Here is a 24,554-nt window from a genome sequence, read left to right on the forward strand (position 1 = left end):
GAATGTAACAAAAAATGTTTTATGGTCTAAAACGCTTCAATTCGCTTAGAGCACCTTTAATTTAAAAATATTCTTCACATAATATAATATCATATTTCATATAGCCTAACATTTGCTGAAAGTAGGCGAATTATGAACATTTAAACTACAATATTTTTCTGCCCAGGGTCAAGGATAGTTTCTACTCCGCAGGAGTTCTTCACAACCTGCAAACATTTGTAAACACTAACATATTCCCAGTTTGGTTTTTAGAAAATGTAATACTTATTGGCAAGGTTGTAGCAGCGATTAATCAAAGCAAACGTGCAAGGACAATTAATGAGTTTGGCTGTGGATGCTTTGGAAGTTCTTCATTAAACAGTTGATCAAAAATACATGCATGTGTGCATATTTATATATACAAAGTTGTTATACACAGTTCACACACATTTATGATGTAAACAAAAACTTTTATTCTGCAATAGATTAATCATGATTAATCGTTGTGCAGCCCTAATCTGTTCACTACAAAACCAAAATACAACATTTGTGAGACCTTTTGTTTAGGTGTTAAAATAACATAATCATAATGTTGAAATAAAACGTTTAAAGTACGTCATGACCACACCAAAATACGACCAGTGTATAGATTGGTTTAAATGCATGTCAGCTTTATTAATGGCAGGCAGGGCTGGATTGGTAGATGGGCATATCAGGCATTTTCCAGGTGGGTTGATATACATTTAAACCAAAGTAACATAAACACCTATTGTATGGTCAAGATGTTCTTTAAAAGTCTTATTCCAAGGTTTAACAGCTAAACAAAATGTCTTACAAATGTTGCATTTTGGTCTGGTTTTGTTTTTGCAGTGAACAGTGATTTATGTTTTTTACTACCTAAAGAAAACGTGCCAATTAGGTATTTTACAATGTTTATAAAATGTCCTTTTTGTTTTTATTTAGGGTGTTTAAAGTTTTTTAAATGTTGTACTGTAACATTACCTGATTACAATGAAAAAACAACGTTGTGAAAGTTTGTGATGTATTTTTAATCTGACCATAATCTCTTTGTCCTACGATGTCCTATCTTTTTTTAATTTAATTTTTAATTAAGAGAACTTTATTGGCATGATTGTGTCACTTACAATATTGTCAAAGCATTATACATAAAACAAGAAACATACAATAACACAATAGTAACAAACATTGAGGTGCAATAAAGCTAAGGTGCTGGGTGATGGATGAAGTACTACTGCAAATAAAATAAAATGGAATCAGAGGATATTTACAGTACAGTCTTCGAAATATAAACATTTGAAGTATACAAATGTACATGTACGGAGGCACGTGAGAGGTAAAATAAAAGTACAAGATCAGGGCTGTAGATTATCTTTATGACTACAAAAGCTTGATGTTCTGTCTTTATTCTTTAGCAATTATTTTCCCACCAATTCTTTTCATTTAGTCATTACTTTAATAGTTTGTGATGATTTCTGACCATGATTGAGACGCATACTTGTTTTGTTAAATCCATTGTAAAGCAGTGAGCGTCTTCTCTCTCCAGTACAGCAGGCGGCGCTGCAGCTCTTTAGTCCGCAGATAAACTCACTAAAGAAAGAAAGAAAGAGCGCGCGTGTGATGTGTTTGTGTATCCTCAGTGTTTTCTCTCTTGCGTGTTTCATTGAGTTTAAGCAGAGTCTTGTCTCTGTGTATTTAAGTGTTGAGAAGTTGATGATGAGATGTGCTGAGCTGTAAATGAGTAGGAACTGATCTGTCCATGCTGGATATATTGATGATTTCATCACAGAAATCTCTTAGCTGAAGAAAGAGGTGGCGTTACTGGAGACAAAGCGGAGGTCAAGAGGAGATTTAGCAATGAATCGAGAGGTTTGTACAGGTTAAACATCATTTACCTGAATCAGACAACATCAAATCATTTCTGATCTTTTTGTCTGTGTTTGTTGTGTTGTCAGGATGGGGAATGTTGTGAATCTTCAGTGTATGCGACTGATGATGGGAGTCTGGATTCAGTGTGGATGAGCAGAGATCAGAGCCGCACACCACAGCCACTGCTGGACTCTAAACTCTCTGAAGAGAAATCCAGACACACACAGGACTCCGAGCTCAGTCTGACTTTACTCTGTTATACTGAGTCAAAGCCCACAGACACTCAGGACACTACAATGTGTGACAGTAAACAGAGCTTACAGGAGGATCAAACCTCCACAGAGTCTCTGGATTCTGTCTGTAATGCTGGAGAACAGCAGCAGATCCTGCAGACCAAACTGAAGATGTGTTCAGTTAAACTCATCAACTGCACGAACCTCATGATGAAGATTAAAACTGAACCCACAGAAATCAAAACTGAACCCACAGAAATCAAAACTGAACCCTCAGAAGAAGAAGATCGCTCTGAAGAAGATGATGATTTTATTCCATTAGGTATGTCTGCTTAATTATTGTTGTATTTTTGGGTTTTCAGTCACAAACTCACTGAAAGACCAAAAAAATATAAGTAGGGGAGAGCGGAACACATCATAACGCTTTTTGGTTTTGGCTCAATCATTAAAAAAAATATTTGAGATTGATTAATTATATTTTTACACATCTCTGCTACAAATAAACATTTAAAGTTTGTTTCTATTACTTCCTAGTCTTGGACAATTACATCAAACGTGACAGAAGTGCAAACATTACAACTTACTCCATAGGTGGGGTTAATTTTATTGTAACAGGTAGGGGGTAAGTTGTAACACTTGCTAAAAATTAAGTTTGCAGGCAAATATTTCAATACTATTTTTTCTATATACGGTACTTGAAGTGGATATTGTTTATATATCTGTCTATAATAGACAGGTATCCACACTGTATTCATTCATCCAGCTCTTTTCTAACAATAGTTCAATTATTAATGGATACAAATGTCTAAATATCTGAGAAAAAGCAGCACAATTATGACAAAACATTTTTTTTTATATGTGACCCAGGCTGAATCCGAAATCGCATACTTACTGTGTAGGTACTGAATTTCACTGGGTACCTAACGTGCGCTAAGACAGTATGTACGTTCGTGTTAAGTATGGACAGCATTTGCCATGTTGACGTTATCATGCGACATATGACGTAGTACACGTTCGAGCTCATACGGAACCGTAAGAACCCACAGGAGGATGACATCACAATACCGCGAGAGCAACTCGAAATCAGACTTCTCCGTGTGATTTCTGGAATCGCTCTCACGGTTCTTGATGTCATCCACCTGTTGGTTCTTACAGCGGTGCATAAACTCGAACAAACCTAATAACAGACATGAAAACGTATGCGTGTGTATAAGGGACAGGTGCACTAACACCTGATTGCATCAGTAACTTGACAACTCCACTACGGTCTCTGTCAGTGTTACAGATATATTACACATAATTTTGTAGTGGATTAAAATAAGTAAAACAAGCAGATTGTAATTTAATATCTATTGTGAGGTGACTGTGCTTGAATACAAACTACACAATGCAGGCAATGTGATTATATACATTTTAGTGAAGCATTCTCTTCTATTTACTTAAAACAACAGGTAACACAAATAAAAAATTAATGAATAAAACCATCACAATAAATGAAAACGTATAGAAGTGAATCCCATATCAAACAAAACTTTATTCAAATGTAATTTTTCTAACAAAACATCACATATTTACTGTCATCTCAACACAGCTGTGACATTTCTGCAGCTTTATTTTCATGAATCAGCTGAGCACTTTGTGGTATATCCTGGCCGGTCTGTGCGTGAAGCCCATAGAGGAACAGCCCTGTGTAACGTATCGAATCACCCGATTGGCTGGTCTCCGGTCAATGGCTTTGCTTTCCCGTGGCATCATGGGAAAGCTGGGATAGAAGTGTCCATCTGATGCACGCTTCAGAATGTGGGCGGACTCAGTAGGGCATCCGGGGATTTCTCGCCTACTGATTTTATGGATACTGAGGATTCTGACGTACTACTCTGTTCACGTGCTGTTTCCCCTACTACATTTTCAGTACGTAGGCGGTTTCGGACGATACTTAAGTACACATGCCTCTGAATCTAGCGAGAAATAGTCCAAAATCCCGCTAATTCTCGCCTACCCTTTTACGTATACTGAGGTTTCGGACATACTATTCGTTCGCCTACTGCTTTTTGCCTAGTATATAGTACGGTAGTAGGGATGCCACAATTCTCAATACATTATTGAACCGTTCGGTTCCACCCCCACGGTCCAATACGCGCAGGTGAATTGCGGTTTTTCGGTTTATCCATCCAAATCTGTCAGTTTTATATTCCCTGCACTTTTGTTAATGTGCGCATGCGCGTGATCTGCACGCTTATAAACGCCACAGCGAGTTGATATCCAGTCACTGTGCGCTAGCTGCTTGAACTCTGCTTGCAATGCTGGTGTCAGATTTCATTCGCGTGCACACACACCCAACAGAAGTACAACAACAAAAAGAAGCAGCACGACTGTCTTTTAAATCTGAGGTGTGGATTAATTATTTGCGCGTGTAGATTACATACAACATCAATGTAAAGATGCAAATTCGCGTCGGGCAATGCGAATGACGCAAATTGGGCTTGTTATTGATGCAAACGCGCGTTATTTGCCTCAAACACGTCTTCTGCGCAAGTTGAAAAAGTTTAACTCAAGAAGAGAATGCGCCTGATGCTAAAATAAATCCCACCAGTAATGTTGATTGAGGAACGCATTTTTGGTTTCTACACAGACAGCATGATGTTGGATTTAACAGTAGTGCAGTAAGGTATAGCCTTCATTTACAATGTAAAGTTTAATTTACTAAGTACAGGTATATAAAATGGCCAATTTATGTAATGTAATGAATTCACATGTTCCCCAGTTTGAATAGGATATTATTTTTATATGTCTTTATTTAATTATATCTTATATTATTGTATCAGTACACTAGAAATATGTAAGATGATTTTTGCATTTACATAAAATAAAGAGAACTGCAATTAAAACCAGTATTTTTTTCTTCTTAACATCTCAATGTTCCTGTTACCTAAGCATAGAATAATTAAAAACACTTTAATAGGCCAAGGCATCAGAACCGAGACCGAACCGTAAACCGTGAACAAGAACCGAAATATGTATTGAACCGTGAACTAAGTGTATTGTTGCATCACTATATGGTAGTATGCGGTTTCGGATTCAGCCCCAGTCTGTTATAATCATACTACAGTTTTAGGGCTGGGACAACGCATTGACGCAAAAATACGTCGATGCAAAATATGCGCGTCGATTCATCAGACCCAAAAAGGTGGCGCCGTAGAGTAGTAGCAACGCGAGTGGCTTCAGTCCACGCCGGTTTCACACAGCAAGTGTGAGCAGAGTATGGAACGCCAAATAGATCAATTGACGGCACTTACCAAATGCGCATCATCTTTAAAACAACGGTTTTTACGGCGTTCAAGTCTAAAAGACGCTGCAAAGTACGGCATTTTTAGCTAACAACCGCCGCAAATTACGGCGGTATCACAGCAAACCGCCGTTATTTATGCCGTTTTATAATCCTATCAATGACGTCGTTTTATACACCGTAAGCCTTTCATAGTACGCCGTAATGTACGGCGCTTTCTTCTGACAAAGACGGCGTAAAAATTGTTATTCATATCAGACAAACACAGTGGAAGCAACTATAAAGTTTATTAGAAATCAGAAAAAATCCAAAGTGCTCAAAAATAGCTGAAAAAATTTTAGTTTGGGAAAAATTTGTTAGGTGCTCTTTGGTGTAGGGTATACAAAACGTGAAAAAAAGGAAATCCAAGGCACTCTTCATATATCAAAAAGGTAAATGGTAAAACCCATGCGTAGCGGCACAGATAGCCTTCTTCAGGGTATACTGATCAAACAAACAATCTTCACTTAAAAAGTCAGCTAATCACAAACACCTGAATGACATCACAAAGGTAATGCATTCCCATATGTAAAACATTGCAAGAAAAGACCACTAGATGGCAATTACACTAGAGTAAAGACACCAATGAATAGAACTCTTAAAAAAAAAAAATCAAGGGAACAATTACAAAAAGGGCCTAAAGTCAATTTCATCATTGAGTCCTGGGTATGTCATAGCCTGCAAATTATATATATAAAAAGTTTGAGCTTAAATTTTGTTTGTTTGTTTTGTTTTTTTTAAGAGTTCTATTCATTGGTGTCTTTACTCTAGTGTAATTGCCATCTAGTGGTCTTTTCTTGCAATGTTTTACATATGGGAATGCATTACCTTTGTGATGTCATTCAGGTGTTTGTGATTAGCTGACTTTTTAAGTGAAGATTGTTTGTTTGATCAGTATACCCTGAAGAAGGCTATCTGTGCCGCTACGCATGGGTTACTGCCCTGTTATATGTTTTTAGTGTTATAGCCATATTTAAATAAAGGCTTTTTACCTTTTTGATATATGAAGAGTGCCTTGGATTTCCCTTTTTTCTTTTTTTTTCTTTTTTTTTCAACTATAAAGTTTACTCTATTGTTATAATGGTTATAATGATACCTGTTTGAAAGACGAGGATGCGCCCCTTTTAAGCAGCTATTACATAACAGAGCGAGGCCAGAGACGAACGTGCTCTGAAACAGGAATTAATATTTGGAATAATTTGTGCATCTTTGAATAACTGTAAGAATACATTTCCTTTAAATATAATTTTTTTGTCATAAAGTTTTAAGAGATAATAATGTTTTTTTTATTATTGCTTAGACTTGTTTATGCGATTAACAGCGTGTTTGGCACATTTAGCCTATACCTCAGAGTTTATTTCAGTATATTGTTGTTTTTCCGGTAATAATAATACAATTTACATGTCAATCCTGCTTCCTTGTCTGTTTATTAATTTCATTATGCTGTTTTGCTAAGTTATAGCCTATGTGGATATTTATTGCCATATGAGACGTCCTTTGCCGTTATATAAATTCTCTCGTGTCTCGTCTAATATTCAAATCATGCGTAGAGGAGCCTGGGGAAGACGCCGCAACCCTCGGCCTCTGCTGCGTAGAGAAGCCCGGACTGGCTAGAGCTTGGACGGACAAGTAGTGTCTGTACTCTAGCTGTGTGCTTTGACTGCTTTCTGTATAACATTTCCGCATCAGATCAGGATATGGACGTTCGTTCGGTGGATGTTCCCAGACACTGGGAGTGTTTATTTCAAAGACGTGTTTCGGCTTACAAGCACTAGCTCCAAGGGCCTAAGCCGTCTGTGGAGATATTGTGCGGTGGACACGTGAATGGTTTGTTTATTTCAAAGACATGTTTCGGCTTACAAGCACTGAGCCAGCGCGTCTGATGAGATATTGTGCGGTGGACGCGTGAATGGTTTGTTTATTTCGGAGACGGGTTTCGGCTTACAAGATTAAGACACTAAGTCTGTGGAGTTATTGTGTGGTGGAGGCGTTTGTGTGCAGGATGCAGGGATAAACGGACGTCTGACTATAAAGTGAGTTTTTCTATTTTCTTTGTAATACTAACGTGGCATTTATGTACACAATAGCATATCTGAGCGGTGTTTTATATGTCTATATTGTGAAAGCAATGAGGTCGATATAACACAGATGTAATTACAGTAAACAAGAGACAAAAAGAAAATTGGTAAAACTAAATAAACATTTAATATGCATATCCTTTTTTAAGTACTTGAAAAGAAAAAAAAAGGGTGTATTCACAACCGCCTTGTTTGGTTCGATTGAATTGAACTCAAGTTCGTTTCCCCCCTTGGTGCTAGGGCTGTTCCGAATACCATTTTTTGAGCTTCGAAGCTCTAGTAGAAATAAAATTGAATATTCGAAGCTTCGGAAGGAGGGGCTGAACATATTATTTCTCTTTAATAAAGGCAGGAATCTGTGTGTGTGTGTGTATGTGTGTGTCTGTCTATCCACAGTTTTATTATGTGGTGGATGTGTTGCTGCGAACTCAAGGGAGTGTAGTGCATTTTTTTCGTGCAATATGGACATGTGACACTTCTAGAATTAATAAAGTTTAAAAATACTACAGAACAGCGCAAGCCGGAAGCGGCGTGCCTGTCATGCATCATGCGAGAACAGCATTAGTGAAACAAAACACAAGACCAATACTTTTAATAAGGTAGCCTATTTTCTAACAACATTTGTCTAACAAACAAACATTCCTGTATCAGAAATTAGCAGCACAGTAATTACTGACAACGTAGGGTAGGCTATTTAAATAAAACAACGAAAATAAATGAACGAAGTTAAACAAACTGTAATAAAACGGTAGCATACTTTCAAAATCAAGTTTATTTATTATAACACTTACACCATCCAATATGTTTTTTTCATCAGAACAATAGTGAAGATATTTTGCAGAAACCCCAGTGCTCCGTCATGCAAGTCAACCGATCCGCACACTTTAAGAGCTAAAGCATATATATCCAATACAAAAGTAATCCCCCATATCTCCGTGTGACATATTGACGTCTTGTGAAGCAAATCAATCAGTTTTTGCAAGAAACTGAACGTTATTTACAACACTATTAGCGTGAATGCCAAAGCAGGAAGCGCGCTTTCCGTTCGAGGCGATCTCTTCTTCTACTGGTGGAGTTTGATGGCTGTTGGCTATGGATGTAGGTCTCTCTGCGCCACCTAGAGAGCGGGAGTGTGAAGCGCACTTCTTGCTTGGCAAAAGCTCTGCATTAACGCTGAAAAATATTTATATATATATATTCGAATCTCAAAACTGAAAATCGAATGTCAACCCACCGAACGAATATTCGAATATTCGAATTTTCTGGTCCAGCCCTACTTGGTGCGGACCTTTTGGGCAGGTGTGAATACAGCAATCGAACTCTGGTGCGGAACAAACAACCGCACCGAGACCCAGCTGAAGAGGTGGTCTCGGTCCGGTTCCAAACGAACTCTGGTACGGTTTGTTTAAGGTGTAAACATGTACCAACCTCGATTTGCACCAAATGTATTATATTATTGTTATTCTGCTAGTGGGAGACGCGCTATCAAGCAGCTTATGTCATGTGTGTATATATATTCCGCTATCGCGGAAAAAACGCAAAATCAAAAGAAATGTCTTGCCAACCTGCATTATTTGTTATTTCATGGCAAAATAATAACAGAAATTTAAAATGTCTTTATTATATTTTTTTATTAACCTGATAAGGAACACTGTGCCGTACACGGCACACCCCCTCTCTTGCACGTGAGGCTCCATTACGTCATTGTAACTTTGAAGCATTAAATCTTCAAAATATACGGTCATGCGGCACATCGTTGTAAAGCTTAGACTTTCGGGATTCCATTAAGCGCACACAGAAAGCATAATATGATTTTTAGCAGTCATAAAACTGTAATCTAGTTGTTAGTTACCTGAACCGGGCGGCGCCGATTTAGGATATTTACTTACCTTCAAAATCTTTCCTTTATCCTCTTCGGTGAAATTGTCCAAAACAAATTGTTCATAAATCCCCAAAAGTCCAAGGAAATGGAATATCCAAGCCTTTTAATCCAAAACGATTTGTTCATCTCACAATCTTGACGTTTCTGACCGAATTACGATATAAATAGTGTATACAATAAGTTCACTAACAGACATTCGTTCGAATCTCACTTTTCATTCATCATTTATAATGAATATATTCGGATGTCATGTTTATTGTGCAACGTCTGAGGAACAAATGCGCCCCCTTGTGGAATTTCAGCCGTTCCATAAGAGGTTAAATTATCTAATATTCTTTGATACGGAGTAGTGCTGCAACGATGCGTCGACGTCATCGATTACGTCGACTATGAAAATACGTCGACATGCGTAAAATGCGTCGACGCGTCGCTGTTTACATTCATTTCGCGTAATGGCGGCTTCTGCTCCTGGCAGTGTTATCCATACATTGATTTGTTTGTGTGTGCCACAAAATCAACAATGGCAGCAACATTTAACGTTACATTTTTATTTTCATTTAAAACGGCTTAATTTATTGTTGTGCGCGCTCGGTGGTGCCTCTCTTGTGCACGCGTGCTCTCTCTCTTTCTCTGCGTGAAGCCCCTAGACAGCTCCTCTCATACATGACACTGAATGAAAGAATTAAAAGTTGGCTGTGATTTGTACTTGCATTTTCACGTAAACGTCAGATGTTACTGGCAGAGAAGACGACATATTCGAGTTTACCATGAAAGATTAGCAGTGTTTTCCCCCACAAACAGGTTCTCTATGTGCTTGTGCGCGAGCTCTCTCTCTCCTATGCCCGCGCATGCCTTCTGTAGTAACTCTGTGTAATGGCAATTTTTTAATTTGCGCCGAATTGTGAGTTGTCATGCCACCGGGTTGAAGGTTGCTGCTGCCAGCACTTATTCAGGCCCACTCGCGTAATTTGCCCGCTTTAAAAATGTTAGCGCAAGACGCACGGGTTGCTTTTCAAAGCGCTCGCCTGTGAACACGAGTTTAGATTCAGATGCGTCTGTATTTGAGGGCGTTTGCCGCGCGTCTAGATGCGCGACCTGATACAAACCCACTTAAATGAAAATGAGACAAATCGTAATTTTTAAAAATCTAAGTCATAGATGCAATAATGAATGATCTATGAATAGTCATTATTATTCATCGTCTTTTGATAACAAAAACTTATTTGATGCAAAACTCATCAGTTTATTTAAAACGTTTCATATGAATATAATGTTTTCTTAAGTAAAACAAGTCCATTCAATATTTGTTCTTTTATGACACAAGATATTTGGCAATGTACATGATCCAAGTACTAAAAATTAAGATAAGGATTTTTTATTTTTCCTCCTGTTCCTCTGCATACTTGATAAATCTTGCTTGTGTATTGTATATCAGGAGTTTCTAAACTTTTTCAACCCAACAGGTAATCTCAAGACCCACCATTTTTAAAAAATAGAAATATAGGGGAAAACACAAACACATTTGTTCCCTTTTAGTAGCTTTTGAATATGTTTAATTGAATAATATAAAAATACCTTATCATAGGGCTGCAAGATTAGAGCAAAAATCATAATTGTTTACTGTATTTGCATTGATTTGGAAATTATCTATTTAAAAAAATACAATGAATTGCAAGGATGCAGAAAACAGTTCACTATTGCACACTTATGTATAGGCTACTGAGGATTTAACTGTATTATTTTAATATAGTCAGTCATGAACTAAAGTGGGCCGGTCTAAGTCATGAAACTCCAGGGCTGAAGATGATTCCCACTCCGGCCCTGGGTGGTTTCCTGGCCGGTTGCATAAACATAGCCGTGACATTAAGACTGCGTCTTAAGAACTAGCAATTAGTTAGGGCTAATCAGTCTTATTATTTGGATTTAAATTAGACCAATCTACCTTTCTATGTAACATACTTAAAACAGTTATGATCAGTCTTGAAGAAAAAAAATTCATGACTAACTTTAAAGACTAGTCTTAAAGTTTTATGCAACCGGCCACAGGACAGAGATTAGCTTAAGCCAGGACTAGACCTTAGTTTAATTAGGAAATATAATTAGTTTAAACAAACATGCCTTACTAAAAACATTACTTGTGTGCATTTTGAGGCCAAACTAAGGGCACTGGTGTATTTTAAGATATGTCAGTGCAAGATGTTTTCCGTTTGGACAGCTCTTATATTTATTTTAGTCTAGGACTAGTCTAATCCCTGTCTGGGAAACTGCCCCTATATCTGACAACAGAACAGATAATATGTGAAAATAGCATTCAGTTGTGTTAAAATACAATAAAACAAACAATAACTGTCAGATCAGACAGAGAGTAGAAAACAGATTATCCAACAGATTAAATAGCTAATCAAAAAAAGAACACTGTATTAATAATAAAAAATAGTCGTTAGAGTAGTCGACTAATCGGAAAAATAATCGCTAGATTAGTCGACAGAAGAAATAGTCGTTAGTTGCAGCTCTAATACGGAGTAGACAACTTTGTAAAACTTTCTGGCTTTATTTGACTTCAATCTCTCTCCAGCATGCTGCACCTCATTACCAGCAACACCGCACCCCACAAATAACAGTCAATCAAAATCTCCTGTGCACATATCACTACGCTATCTTTATTCATTTTAAAGTTTTAAAATTGTTAACTAGTATAATGCATTATTCTCATGAGGATACAGACGTGAAAGGTCTGTCTGAGCTGTGTGCGGCACCTGCTGTCTCACACAGCCTAAATGCCAAAAACTGGTTGAAGCAATAATGCATTTCAATTTACAGTTTTTTAGTCCTTATATTAAGTTGTTGTGAACTTGAGACACAAAAGAAAGGCATCTGTCCACTATCATCTAATCTCAGCATTAGCAAACATGTGCATGCTGTCAGTGCGTGAGGACCCATCTTTTCCTTTCAGGCTTGGCTCTTGAGCGGTCCGGTCACATACACGCAAAATAATAACACACAAAGTAAATACATATTATAGGGAAAATGTAGCTTTGGAGTTGTGGGTATTGTGCTTACCTGTACAGTGCCTTGCGAAAGTATTCGGCCCCCTTGAACTTTTCAACCTTTTGCCACATTTCAAACTTCAAACATAAAGATATAAACTGTAATTTTTTGTGAAGAATCAACAACAAGTGGGACACAATCATAAAGTGGAACGAAATGTATTGGATATTTCAAACTTTTTTAACGAATAAAAAACTGAAAAATTGGGCGTGCAAAATTATTCAGCCCCCTTAAGTTAATACTTTGTAGCGCCATCTTTTGCTGCGATTACAGCTGTAAATCGCTTGGGGTATGTCTATATCAGTTTGGCACATCGAGAGACCCATTCCTCCTTGCAAAACAGCTCGAGCTCAGTGAGTTTGGATGGAGAGCGTTTGTGAACAGCAGTTTTCCGTTCTTTCCACAGATTCTCGATTGGATTCAGGTCTGGACTTTGACATGGCCATTCTAACACCTGGATATGTTTATTTGTGAACCATTCCATTGTAGATTTTGCTTTATGTTTTGGATCATTGTCTTGTTGGAAGAAAAATCTCCATCCCAGTCTCAGGTCTTTTGCAGACTCCATCAGGTTTTCTTCCAGAATGGTCCTGTATTTGGCTCCATCCATTTTTCCATCAATTTTAACCATCTCCCCTATCCCTGCTGAAGAAAAGCAGGCCCAAACCATGATGCTGCCACCACCATGTTTGACAGTGGGGATGGTGTGTTCAGGGCGATGAGCTGTGTTGCTTGTACCCCAAACATAACGTTTTGCATTGTTGCCTCTGACCAGAGCACCTTCTTTCACATGTTGGGGTGTCTCCCAGGTGACACTTTTATGGATATCTTTAAGAAATGGCTTTCTTCTTGCCACTCTTCCATAAAGGCCAGATTTGTGCAGTATACAACTGATTGTTGTTCTATGGACAGACTCTCCCACCTCAGCTGTAGATCTCTGCAGTTCATCCAGAGTGATCATGGGCCTCTTGGCTGCATCTCTGATCAGTCTTCTCCTTGTTTGAGCTGAAAGTTTAGACAGACCGCCGGGTCTTTGTAGATTTGCAGTGATCTGATACTCCTTCCATTTCAATATTATCGCTTGCACAGTGCTCCTTGGGATGTTTAAAGCTTGGGAAATCTTTTTTGTATCCAAATCCGGCTTTAAACTTCTCCAAAACAGTATCTCGGACCTGCCTGGTGTGTTCCTTGTTCTTCATGATGCTCACTGCGCTTTAACCTCTTCAACCCTGAGGACCCTGTCCCGGGTCCAAAATTTCGTATTTTGACTTAATATAAAAGATTATTTTAATCTTTAATGCTCCGTCATGGACCCCAGTACCACATATGAGATACTGTTTGAAAGCTTAGAGTCTCTACTTTCTGCAGATATGCATCACTTTGACATATCTTTTACTGTAAGAAAGTTATTTACACTTAATTTACACTATCACCCCCCAATATTTTTTGATATCATATAATATTCACATATTTCATATTTTTCAAAAATGACAAACATGGGCAAGTCTTATATCAAATGAAAGCTCTCACTCTCAGGAATAAGGCTACAGCATTATTTTTGTTCTAATATCAACACATATCCAACAATCATCGAATGAATAATAAGGTAAAAAATGGTCTTTTGTAAACATATGTGAAACTTGAGTGTGAACTGCCTCAGATTTCACATATTGCCACAAATGATACATCATCTTTTATTTTAGGTCCTACTCTAAACAATGAGTCCATTCACAGCATTTTCTTTGGTTGTGTGCATAATTAATCCCTAGCTTTTTATTATATGTGCAAAACAAAAAATTAATATTTTTATGAAAAATGTATTTCCGCACCCTTCAGTAAAATAAGAATATCTTTTGAATGCGACATGATAAAGAGTTCATTCTTTTTTTGGGTGTTTACTGTCTGCTGCTGCTAACAACCAGAACTATCTGCAGTCTGCTAGAGCATCCAGAACCAGAGTTATACACTATTAAAGACAGTGTTTACAACATAAAAAATAAAATTTGGTGTTTCATCATATGAAAAACAACATAAATAACAATATTTGTCACAAACAGCAGCTTTTTATGTAACTTCAAAGGGTTTTCTTTAAAATGATATAAAGAAATTGCATTTATTCCACTGTATGTGGTTATGGTAGCACTTCAAATGTTTTTTGGCAGAAATTGTACACCATAAGCGTATTATTCCTCCCATCAGTTGGAGTAAAATAACTTTTGCATATATTATGATAGAGAAAAAATTCCCTGCTGGAATCAAACAAAACTGTCTGCAGGGACCTGAGATACCCAGGGCCAGAGTTATATACTTTCAAATAAAAACTTTAGAAAAAAAACATAAAAAGCGCCTATTTATTTTTGTGTTTATTAGAGGCCTGACATCACATACAACCATGTTTAGCACTTTCAACAGTGTTTTATGTAATTTCAAAGGGTTTCCTGTAAAATGATACCAAACTTTTGTATGTAAACCTCTGCATGTGGGTATGGGAAGCTTTTGAAATTGGGTAGGCCAAATCCAGGCGAAAATCCCCAAAATAGCTTCAGGGTGGAAGAAGTTAAACTGACCTCTGAGACTATCACAGAGCAGGTGCATTTATATCGAGACTTGATTACACACAAGTGAATTTTATTTGTCATCATTAGTCATTTAGGTCAACATTGGATCATTCAGAGATCCTCACAGAACATCTGGAGAGAGTTTGCTGCACTGAAAGTAAAGGGGCTGAATAATTTTGCATGCCCAATTTTTCAGTTTTTTATTTGTTAAAAAAGTTTGAAATATCCAATAAACTTTGTTCCACTTCATGATTGTGTCCCACTTGTTGTTGATTCTTCACAAAAAATTACAGTTTTATATCTTTATGTTTGAAGCCTGAAATGTGGCAAAAGGTCAAAAAGTTCAAGGGGGCCAAATACTTTCGCAAGGCACTGTAGGTAAGTCATTTTCAAACTTTTTAAAAAGCGACCGTAAAAAAAACAAGATTACGCAATGCAACTCTCTTAGTGTTGGCGATAAGGATTGCTTCATATGTTCTCATTAATATCAAACATTTATCAAATATTTATGCGGCTGAAGTGGTTAATTATTTTAATAACATTTTCCTTAAATCATCCTGTCAACCCAATTTTTAAGGGCGTTTTCACATTAGCACTTTTGGTGCGCACCCGGGTTCGATTGACATCAGAGTTCGGTACATTTGGATGATGTGAACGCTGTCTTCCGAACTCTGGTGCGCACCCGCGAAACGTACTCGAGTCCGCTTGAAAAGGGTGGTCTGGGGTCCGGTTCATGTGAACTCCAGATCGGTTCGCTGCTAATGTGAGCGCAATCGCACCAAATCGCGGAAGTGAACCACTGTTAATTACGTATTATATGGAATGTTCCACCAAAACAGACGTGTGTGTTTGTGTGCGTGCACTTACCTTGACAACAAAATGCATAGAATGCTTGCTTGACTTTTGTTCTTATTTTTTTAAACCTTTGGTTTTGTTTTCAAAGAAATAATACAGAAACGCACTTGCGTCTATCTGGCCCAAACATACTAAAGTCGTTTCGATGACAACGGTCTGTCCGCCGACGTCAATTTTTGCGGAGGCATTCAGAAATCATCTCTCTGCTTGGAGTTCGTCAATCACAAAAGTCCGGACCAAAGCAAGTGAACTAGCGGACTTTCCTGGTATGAATACATCCTTAGACTTTGCTACACACCAGACCAGAGTGTGTCATGATTGGTGTCTGTCAGACACAGTGGCGGCTATTTTCTTTGTTTTACTAATGGCATTTTTGTACACAATAGCATAACTGAGCGGTGTTCCGATTAATGGGAGTGGCTTGCAGAGCTGTGCACTGTGGTGCATTGTGGAAGTTGTAGTTTTTCATACAAATCTGCTCACATACAAGTCACATTCTGTCTCTCGGTCAAATAGGCACAAAATTCTAAATTTATGTTACATTTCGACTACAAATACATATGACCCACTTTCAATGTGGATTAATTGGGGTTTTCAGTTACATTTCAGTTTAGGCGGCCCCGCTAAGCTCGGAAACCCTACTGTCTTAACTAGATAGTCCAAAAAAAAAAAAAAACGTGAGGTGCATCTCAGAGAATAGTGCGTAGCGTACGTGCTTTACACTGCGAGCGGGGACGTGCGCCACATGGCCAAAATGTGAAAGACTTGGTCCGGAACGTCACTGTCTGGAGGATAACTAGCCAGTTGATAAAACATCTTGGAGAATAGCGTGGACGCGCTTTACACCGTGAGCGTGCACGCGCGCCACACGGCCAAAATGAGAGAAAGACGTGGTCCGTCATGTCTGCAAGTATAGCCAGTTGATAAAACGCGTGTCCGTGAGAACTGTAAGTGGACTTAGGTTTTGGGTTTATTTAAGCCTGTTATTGTATTCGTTTATAGTTCTTGCAAATTTAAAGTAACTTAGCTGGTGATTTTGTTATTTGAGCAACCTGTTCGCTGTTGATTAGATATAATTATTGAGCGATCTTGCTCACTTTATTTATGTTCATTATTTACATGCTACAGTAGTTACACTCCTTTAAGATAATGTAATTAATAGTGGGAAATAATAAATTTTTACAATCTTCACGCTATCTATCATTGTTCAGATGTTCTACAACATCTGCTTCAGTTTGTGTTTATTAACCCTTTAGTTTCACTTCATCACGCAGCTATTCCCATTAGAGGTATCTGTTAAAAACATTTAATTCATTAATAATCTAGTATGTGTTCATTTTCTGTCATAGTTTCTTCAAAATTAAGTTTTATTTGAGTGTTTTAAATAAAAATATTTAAATTTTCATCAGTCCCTTTGATTGCCACACCCTCTGTCCCGCCCACTCGCCCAACCCTACCACCTTAACTAACACATTTTCTGTGGGAAACCCTGTGAATGTTTCTATCGGTGAAATGGCCCTTTAAGACAGCCAGTCTAGCATGGCTGACATTTCGGTAGCTTGATTTTGCGAGCTGCCACCGTGGGTTTTGTCTAGAAGGGATACAGCAAATGCCGAAAAGTTTATGAGTAGAGTTGGAGGTTGGATTAGGATAACCAGTGGCCCTAGCTAAATGAGATACAAATACATCCTAAATCCTGTGAAATGTTGTGTTTAGAGTTAAGTTTGGGTGAAGAATTAGCATAAAACAGTGCTCATCCGGCTCATTTTGTTTGCTGTATTCCTTCTATCCACAACCGCAGGCGTGGCGGGAACGTTTTACGTCACATTCAGACAGACAGCGATGATATTGCTGTGTCTCGCCCGTTTCTTTCAATAAGGCGTTTCTAAATCTGCTTGTCATAAACAAATGTGTACCATCCACGGCAGTAACTGGCGAGAGAAGGATGACGTGAACTCCACTGCTTCGTTCTCATTGGTAGTCGCTCCCCGAAATTCGCTCGACATTTGCATAAAGTTAAAATTTTCTTAACTTTTTTCTCATTGCTGGACACGCCCATACGGTCGCCAACGGTCACTTTCGCTCGTGCCGCTGGAAGTTGCCCGGTTTCCATTGAAATGAATGAGATCGTGTCGCTCTGCTACTGCTGGTCGCTGGCTGTCTGAATGGGGCGTTAGGCGTGCCACCACAGTAGAATGCATATAGCGGAAACACTAATAAAGCCCCATTCTTACAGATCACTTACAGGTTAGGGATGCATAAGGATTAATTGCGATTAATCGTTTGCCGATTAAAAGTTTTTTTTTTTCCATTGATTACATGATTTCTATATTACAAACACAAGCCCTGAATCAAGGCTTCACATGCACCCTTACGAAAAGATACAGAATCTCAATTCTTCATCCTTAAATAAGAGAGAAAAGGCAATTTATTTGTTTCATGTTTCTTTCAGATGTGAAGAGTGATTCATGTTTGGATATAGAAATAACGTCCTCAACATCAAAAGAGCGACTGACAGCACAAACTCTTTCGTGCATCATCTGTGGAAAGACATTCAGCTCACAGAGACTTTTAGAGAGACATGAGAGAAAACACACAGAACAGAAACTCTTCACCAGATCTGAGATCAGCTTTACTACCTTACAAGAGAAGAAACTTCATTCAGAAGACCACAGAGAGAAGAAGAAGAAGAAGAAGCAGTTTCACTGTGAGCAGTGTGGGAGGATTTGTGTCTCTTCCTATAATCTAAAGGTTCACATGAGGACACACAGTGGGGAAAAGCCTTTCAACTGCACTGAATGTGGAAAATACTTCAGAACCAAAGACCATCTTCAAGTTCATCAGAGAGTTCACACAGGAGAAAAACCTTACGAGTGTCCTCAGTGTGAGAAGAGATTTAGGCATAAATGTGTTTTAAAGACACATGTGCTTTCACACATCGATGAGAGACCTTATCAGGGCAGTGAATGTGACAAAACCTTTAGGGATTCAAGTTCATTAAAAAAACACCAGAATATTCACTTCAAAGAGAAACTCTATCAGTGTTCACACTGTGATAAACGTTTCTGTCATAAATATCAGCTGATAATCCATGAGACATTGCACACTGGAGAAAAAACTCATTACTGTAGTGTCTGTGGAAAGAGTTTTAGTCGACATGAAAGTTTAGTGACACACCTGACAATTCATACAGGTGACAAACCTTACAAATGCTCTCAGTGTGACAAGATGTTTACTTCTTCATCTTCCTTAAAAGTCCATCAGAGAGTTCACACTGAAGAGAAACCTTATCACTGTTGTGTCTGTGGGAACAGTTTTAGTCTAAAGGCTACCTTAATAAAGCACCAGACACTTCATACAGATGAAAAACCTTTCAAATGCTCTCAGTGTGACAAGACGTTTACTTCTTCAAGTAACTTAAAAGTCCATCAGAGAGTTCACACTGGAGAAAAACAACATCACTGTAGTGTCTGTGGGAAGAGTTTTAATCGACATGACAAGTTAGTGATACACCTGAGAATTCATACAGGTGAAAAACCTTACAAATGCTCTCAGTGTGAAAAGACGTTTACTTCTTCATATTCCTTAAAAGTCCATCAGAGAGTTCACACTGGGGAGAAACCTTATCACTGTAGTCTCTGTGGGAACAGTTTTTATGGACATGACAGTTTAGTGACACACATGAGAATTCATACAGGTGAAAAACCTTTCAAATGCTCTCAGTGTGACAAGACGTTTACTTCTTCATATTCCTTAAAAGTCCATCAGAGAGTTCACACTGGGGAGAAACCTTATCACTGTAGTGTCTGTGGGAAGAGCTTCTCTAGTTCATCTCAATTAATAGTTCATCAGAGAGTTCATACTGGAGAGAAACCTTACATCTGCGCTCACTGTGGAAAGAGCTTCTCTAGGTCATATAATTTAGAAGTCCATCAGAGAGTTCATACTGGAGTAAAACAGCATCACTGTAGTCTTTGTGGGAAGAGTTTTAGTCATCAGTCAAACTTACTAAGGCACCAGAGAGTTCATACTGGAGAGAAACCTTACGTCTGTCCTCACTGTGGAAAGAACTTCACTAGGTCATATAATTTAGAAGCCCATCAGAGAGTTCATACTGGAGAGAAACCTTAAAGGAACAGTATGTAAGAAATTGATATCAATTAATCATAAAATGGCCCTAATATGTCACTAGACATTAAGAAATAATTTTCATTTCAAATACTTATATCACTCACAACAGTGGTCCGGCCAGCATATTGTTATTTAAAAATTGGAGTTCCAGCCCTCAACTGAAGTTAAGAACATGGGGGCCCCTTAGTGGTGCGGGCCCTACGCAGCTCGCGTAGCCTGCTTATATGGAGGATTGGCTTTGATCATCTGTTTGACTTATGTGTAAAACTCCACCAAACATGGGCACTCTGGTAACTTAACAGTCACATGAAAGTCCATGACATGTGATAATGAAGGTGTTATTATCATCAAGTCAAGTGTTATTTTTCTAGTTGTTCACCTCGCTTTCAGAGTCATTGATACACTGTTTGTTGTTTTTATATCCAAGAAGCACACAAAGAACACTTTTCCTGTCATCACCTCACCTTAGACCTGCAGCATAGTTTCAGCAAAGATGCTTATATTATAGAGATGGCAACCTTTCATTAGACAACATGTAACAGTCAACTTGGCTAGCATGTAGCGCCCCAGCCAGTCAATGATCAGTGATATATGTTGTGGGCGTTCAGACTATAACGACAGCCAGTTACCGTTTACAGTTTCTTGCCAGAATATAACATTACATTTTAATCTGTTCTTTTTAAAATGGCTTCTGGTCTCCTTCCCCGTGTACAGCAGCGTTGCTATCCTAATCTTGTAGGCTTCCTTGAAGAGGGTCTTTGCTTTCAGTATTCTAACTGTATTTGCATTTTCTGTATCAGACCATCTCAGATCCACTGCGGATGCCATTTCGTGCGTTGGCCCAGGTGTGTGTTTGGCATCGAGCATCGTTGTGATTGTAAAAAAGGACATCCCTCAAAAGTGGACTCTTCCAAACTCCCCTGCCTCTATTCGCGAGTTGGACTGATCCAAAAGTTGCGGTGAAGTTACGAAATTGTTATCAGTAGCCGTTTCTCAATATGCGTTCTTGTCTATACTTGCGTTCTTGTGGACTTGTGAAACGTCATCAGTCACGGCCCAAGTACTGTTCCAATTCAAAGTTCGCATCAAGCCCAAGTTCACATAAAATCCCTGAATGTGTTCTTGATCCGCCCATTTTATCGAGGATGCATCAGAGGAGACTTGCGTGGACTTATGACAGCAAAGTTTCCCAGAATGCATTTCGCGTCAGGAGTTCGTTCTTCCGAGTCTGAACTTGCAAGATCGAACTACGAAGGACACAAGTCCAAGTTTGGCGTACTTGGTATTGAGAAACGGCTAGTGAGTGAGGCTGCAAAGATGCGCTGTAGACCGTTAATAACAGTTAAATTAGTTAGAAATGTCATGATTAACTGACTTTTGGATTGTGTGTGCGTGCAACTGATTGTAAGTAGGCTATTTTCTGGATATTAGTGATTAATATATGGTTAAGGGATGTATAAGAGTGCTATCGCGACATTACGTTTGAATGCATAATAATAATTCGGTTTGCATATTACTGCATAATGTCACTTAAAGTGCCCATCTTATGACTGCTTTTCCACAAGTTATATAGGTGTATGAGTTCCATAAAGCATGTTTCAAAAGTTGTTTGCTCGAAATAGCTTGTAGGAAAAGATTGTTACCCATCTTTAGTAGCCTCTGTTTCAGGGCATTTCAGATTGTGCCGTTTTGAGCTAGTCATTACATATTTATGAGCTGCTGCTCCTTTGATCACGCCCCACTACTAACGTCATGTGCCCGTGCGCATGCTCAGTGGTCTCGTGAGCAGTACAGACCATACTGTGTTATTATTTTATATATTATTATTATTATTATTAACGGTTTATGTTGCCAACAGACAAATCATACAGAAAAGTATCACTAATAAGTACACTACAGGAGAAGAAACTCATGACACACAATGATTCCTGAGTAAATTGTGATGTTACGTTAGCAGTCACAACAACAAACTCGTTTTCCCTGGACAATGCTAACATATTCCCATTATAAAACATTTTCAAACACATTATTTTCGCAAATTACATAAATTAAGACCCGGCGGGGGATGTATACAATGCTTGTGGACCGCGTGCTAATTGCTAGAAGCTAGCGGGAGGTCCGGACCGTAAAGTTTTAAGAGGCTCGGGGGTTAGCATCGTCAGAAAAGCCGGGGCTGTAAGGCCCGGTCTCGGTGTGTCAAACTCATCATGACACAAAGATTCCAGCGTAAATTGTGATGTAGCAGTCTCAACAATACACTCGTTTTCCCTGGACAATACTAACATATTCCCGTTATAAACATTTTCAAACGCATTATTTTCGCAAATTACAGAAATTAAGACCTGGAGGGGAATGTATACTGCTTGTGGACCGCATGCTAATTGCTAGAAGCTAGCGGGAGGTCCGGACCGTGTATATATCTATGCGGACCGTAAAGTTATTAGAGGCTCACCTCGTCAGAAAAGCCGGGGCGTACGGTCTCGGTTAGTTTGGCAAAAAGCTTTTAGCGCTAGCATCATAAATGTAGTATTTTGTGACAGAAGATGACAACATGCAAAATATAACGTGACTTCTTACCTTTTTTTGTTGATATACAAAGATCGCGAATCGAATCCAGTCTGTTTCAGATGTGTGAATGATCCATGAAAGTCCAATAAAATACATCCAATTACCATTTTTGTCCACAAATGCTTATAATCCGTGAAATATAGATACATAGTCTGTTGTTTACATCAGATTTCGCATGAAGGTCTTATCGCCTACAATCTGAGGACTGTTTGCGTCGTAACACAGTGTATATAAGATACTCCGGGTTCCAATAATCACGCGTTAAAACTTTGTTTTTAAAAGTAGGTGGGAGTATAATCCATAATATCCAAATAGCGCTGTTATTTCCGTGAGACATGATAACAGCACAGAGGGTCTCATTCAAGTGACTGCTCTATGCTCTCTAGCTACCTGGTGGGTGGAGACCTGCGAGTGGGGTGGTGGGCGGGAAAATTCAAACTGAATGTGACAAAACTTTTTGTTACGTCACAACGGAGCTGAGTTTTAACTCCCGCAATCTGAGACTCAAGGCAGAGGACATTCAGAAACCTGTATCTCACTCAAAACAGCATGGATGGATTTTTTTCCAAGTTTGTATGCGTGTGGGAGCATCAGAGACACAAAATAACACCCCAAAACCCAGAAAAAGTGAGTTTTTCATAATACGGGCACTTTAAATATCTTGTTTTAACGCTATATCATGATACTGTGTTGTTTATAAGTAAAGTAATTAAGGCTGCTCTTATGTTATATTATTATATGATACCATTACAAATGTGTCTTGGAACATGCCGGTCAGTCTGCGCTGTTAACATGCAATATATCGCGGGCAGTACTATTAAATAGCCAATGAATAATGTTGTATTAATGTACCTGAGTTTATATTTGTTTCTTTCATGTGACATTTAATATGCTGCTTATAACTAAGATTTAAGTATTGTTTATAGATCTGTGAATGTACACTTTTGCTAAATATTTGTATCTTGTTTATGTTTACAAAACCACACATACATGCCATTAAGAATAAATAATCAATAAGTACAGACTGGTGTGAGACCTAATGTTCTAACCGGACATCCTGCAGCTGTTCAATAAATCCGAATCAGTCAAGAAATAGTGAATAGCAATTTTACAGTGATCATTGCTAGTTTAACTTTTTTCTCCAGCTGTATTTGTTTTGCACTGGTGCCGCCGCACACGCGTGTATGATCCTGCTTATTCTACACTCGTTAAACTTCATCAATTTAAAGGCGCTCTAAGTGAATCTGTGTTTTTTGTTGATGTTTGACCTGTTTTCAAACAAACTGAGTGTAGCTAACTCCTTCCCCTCCCTTCCGTGCTTTCATGAACGCGCCCAACCCCCACCCCCAAATCCTTCTTGTCGTTTATTGGCTGGAACACTTTGTTATGGTTTCTGTTTGTAGGTTTGGCCACTTTGTTGTTATTGTAGTTTGTGGATCCTAGGCTGTCTACAGAGATCGTGTTTTTTACAGTTTGATCAGTGGACAGGCAGCAAACAGATAGTGAGGAGATGTTTGCTTTATGTAACAAAAAAGTTTTATGGTCTAAAACGCGTTAATTCGCTTAAAGGGGGGGGGGGGGGGTTCAATGGTATTTCAAGCATTCTGACTTATTAACACAGTTATAGAGTTGTTTCATCATGCTAAACGTAGGCAAAGTGTCAAAACAGCAGTTGGATGTGTTACAGAGTATTTCTGTGCCGAATGCACTTCGCCAGGGTTCGTACAAGTTTCGGAAAGTTATTTCGATTACAGGTCCAACTGATGTTTCAGGGGTTTTCGATAGTATCACTTCTTTATATGGGCACTCCCCCCGGAAAACCCCGCCCACCCGTCAATCAGCGGGAGACGCTAGAGTTTGCTAACAGCTTATCACGCCACTCAGCTTTGTTTAATTTCAAAAGTCAACAATGGCACGAAAGAAGTGTGTTTTTGGATGTAAGGAGAAGAAATCCAGCCTTATGAAAACAATGGATATAGTTTATTATCCAGGGGTAGCAGCAGAGTTTTG

General features: G+C 38.5%; 2 protein-coding genes across 2 annotated transcripts in view; both read left to right on the plus strand.

Annotated features, from left to right (window-relative positions):
• Positions 1-24,554, plus strand: part of LOC135771685 (uncharacterized) — a 175,090-nt gene that overhangs the window by 71,232 nt on the left and 79,304 nt on the right. The gene's annotated exons all lie outside the window — the stretch shown is intronic.
• On the plus strand, positions 1,971-23,564 carry LOC135771676 (uncharacterized). The gene is made up of 2 exons (XM_065282020.2): positions 1,971-2,421; positions 18,298-23,564. The coding sequence occupies exons 1-2, from the start codon at positions 2,016-2,018 to the stop codon at positions 19,974-19,976; spliced, it is 2,085 nt and encodes a 694-aa protein (XP_065138092.2). The 5' UTR covers positions 1,971-2,015; the 3' UTR covers positions 19,977-23,564.

Source organism: Paramisgurnus dabryanus, chromosome 8 (assembly GCF_030506205.2).
Source record: "Paramisgurnus dabryanus chromosome 8, PD_genome_1.1, whole genome shotgun sequence".
In the NCBI taxonomy this organism is placed as follows: domain Eukaryota; kingdom Metazoa; phylum Chordata; class Actinopteri; order Cypriniformes; family Cobitidae; genus Paramisgurnus; species Paramisgurnus dabryanus.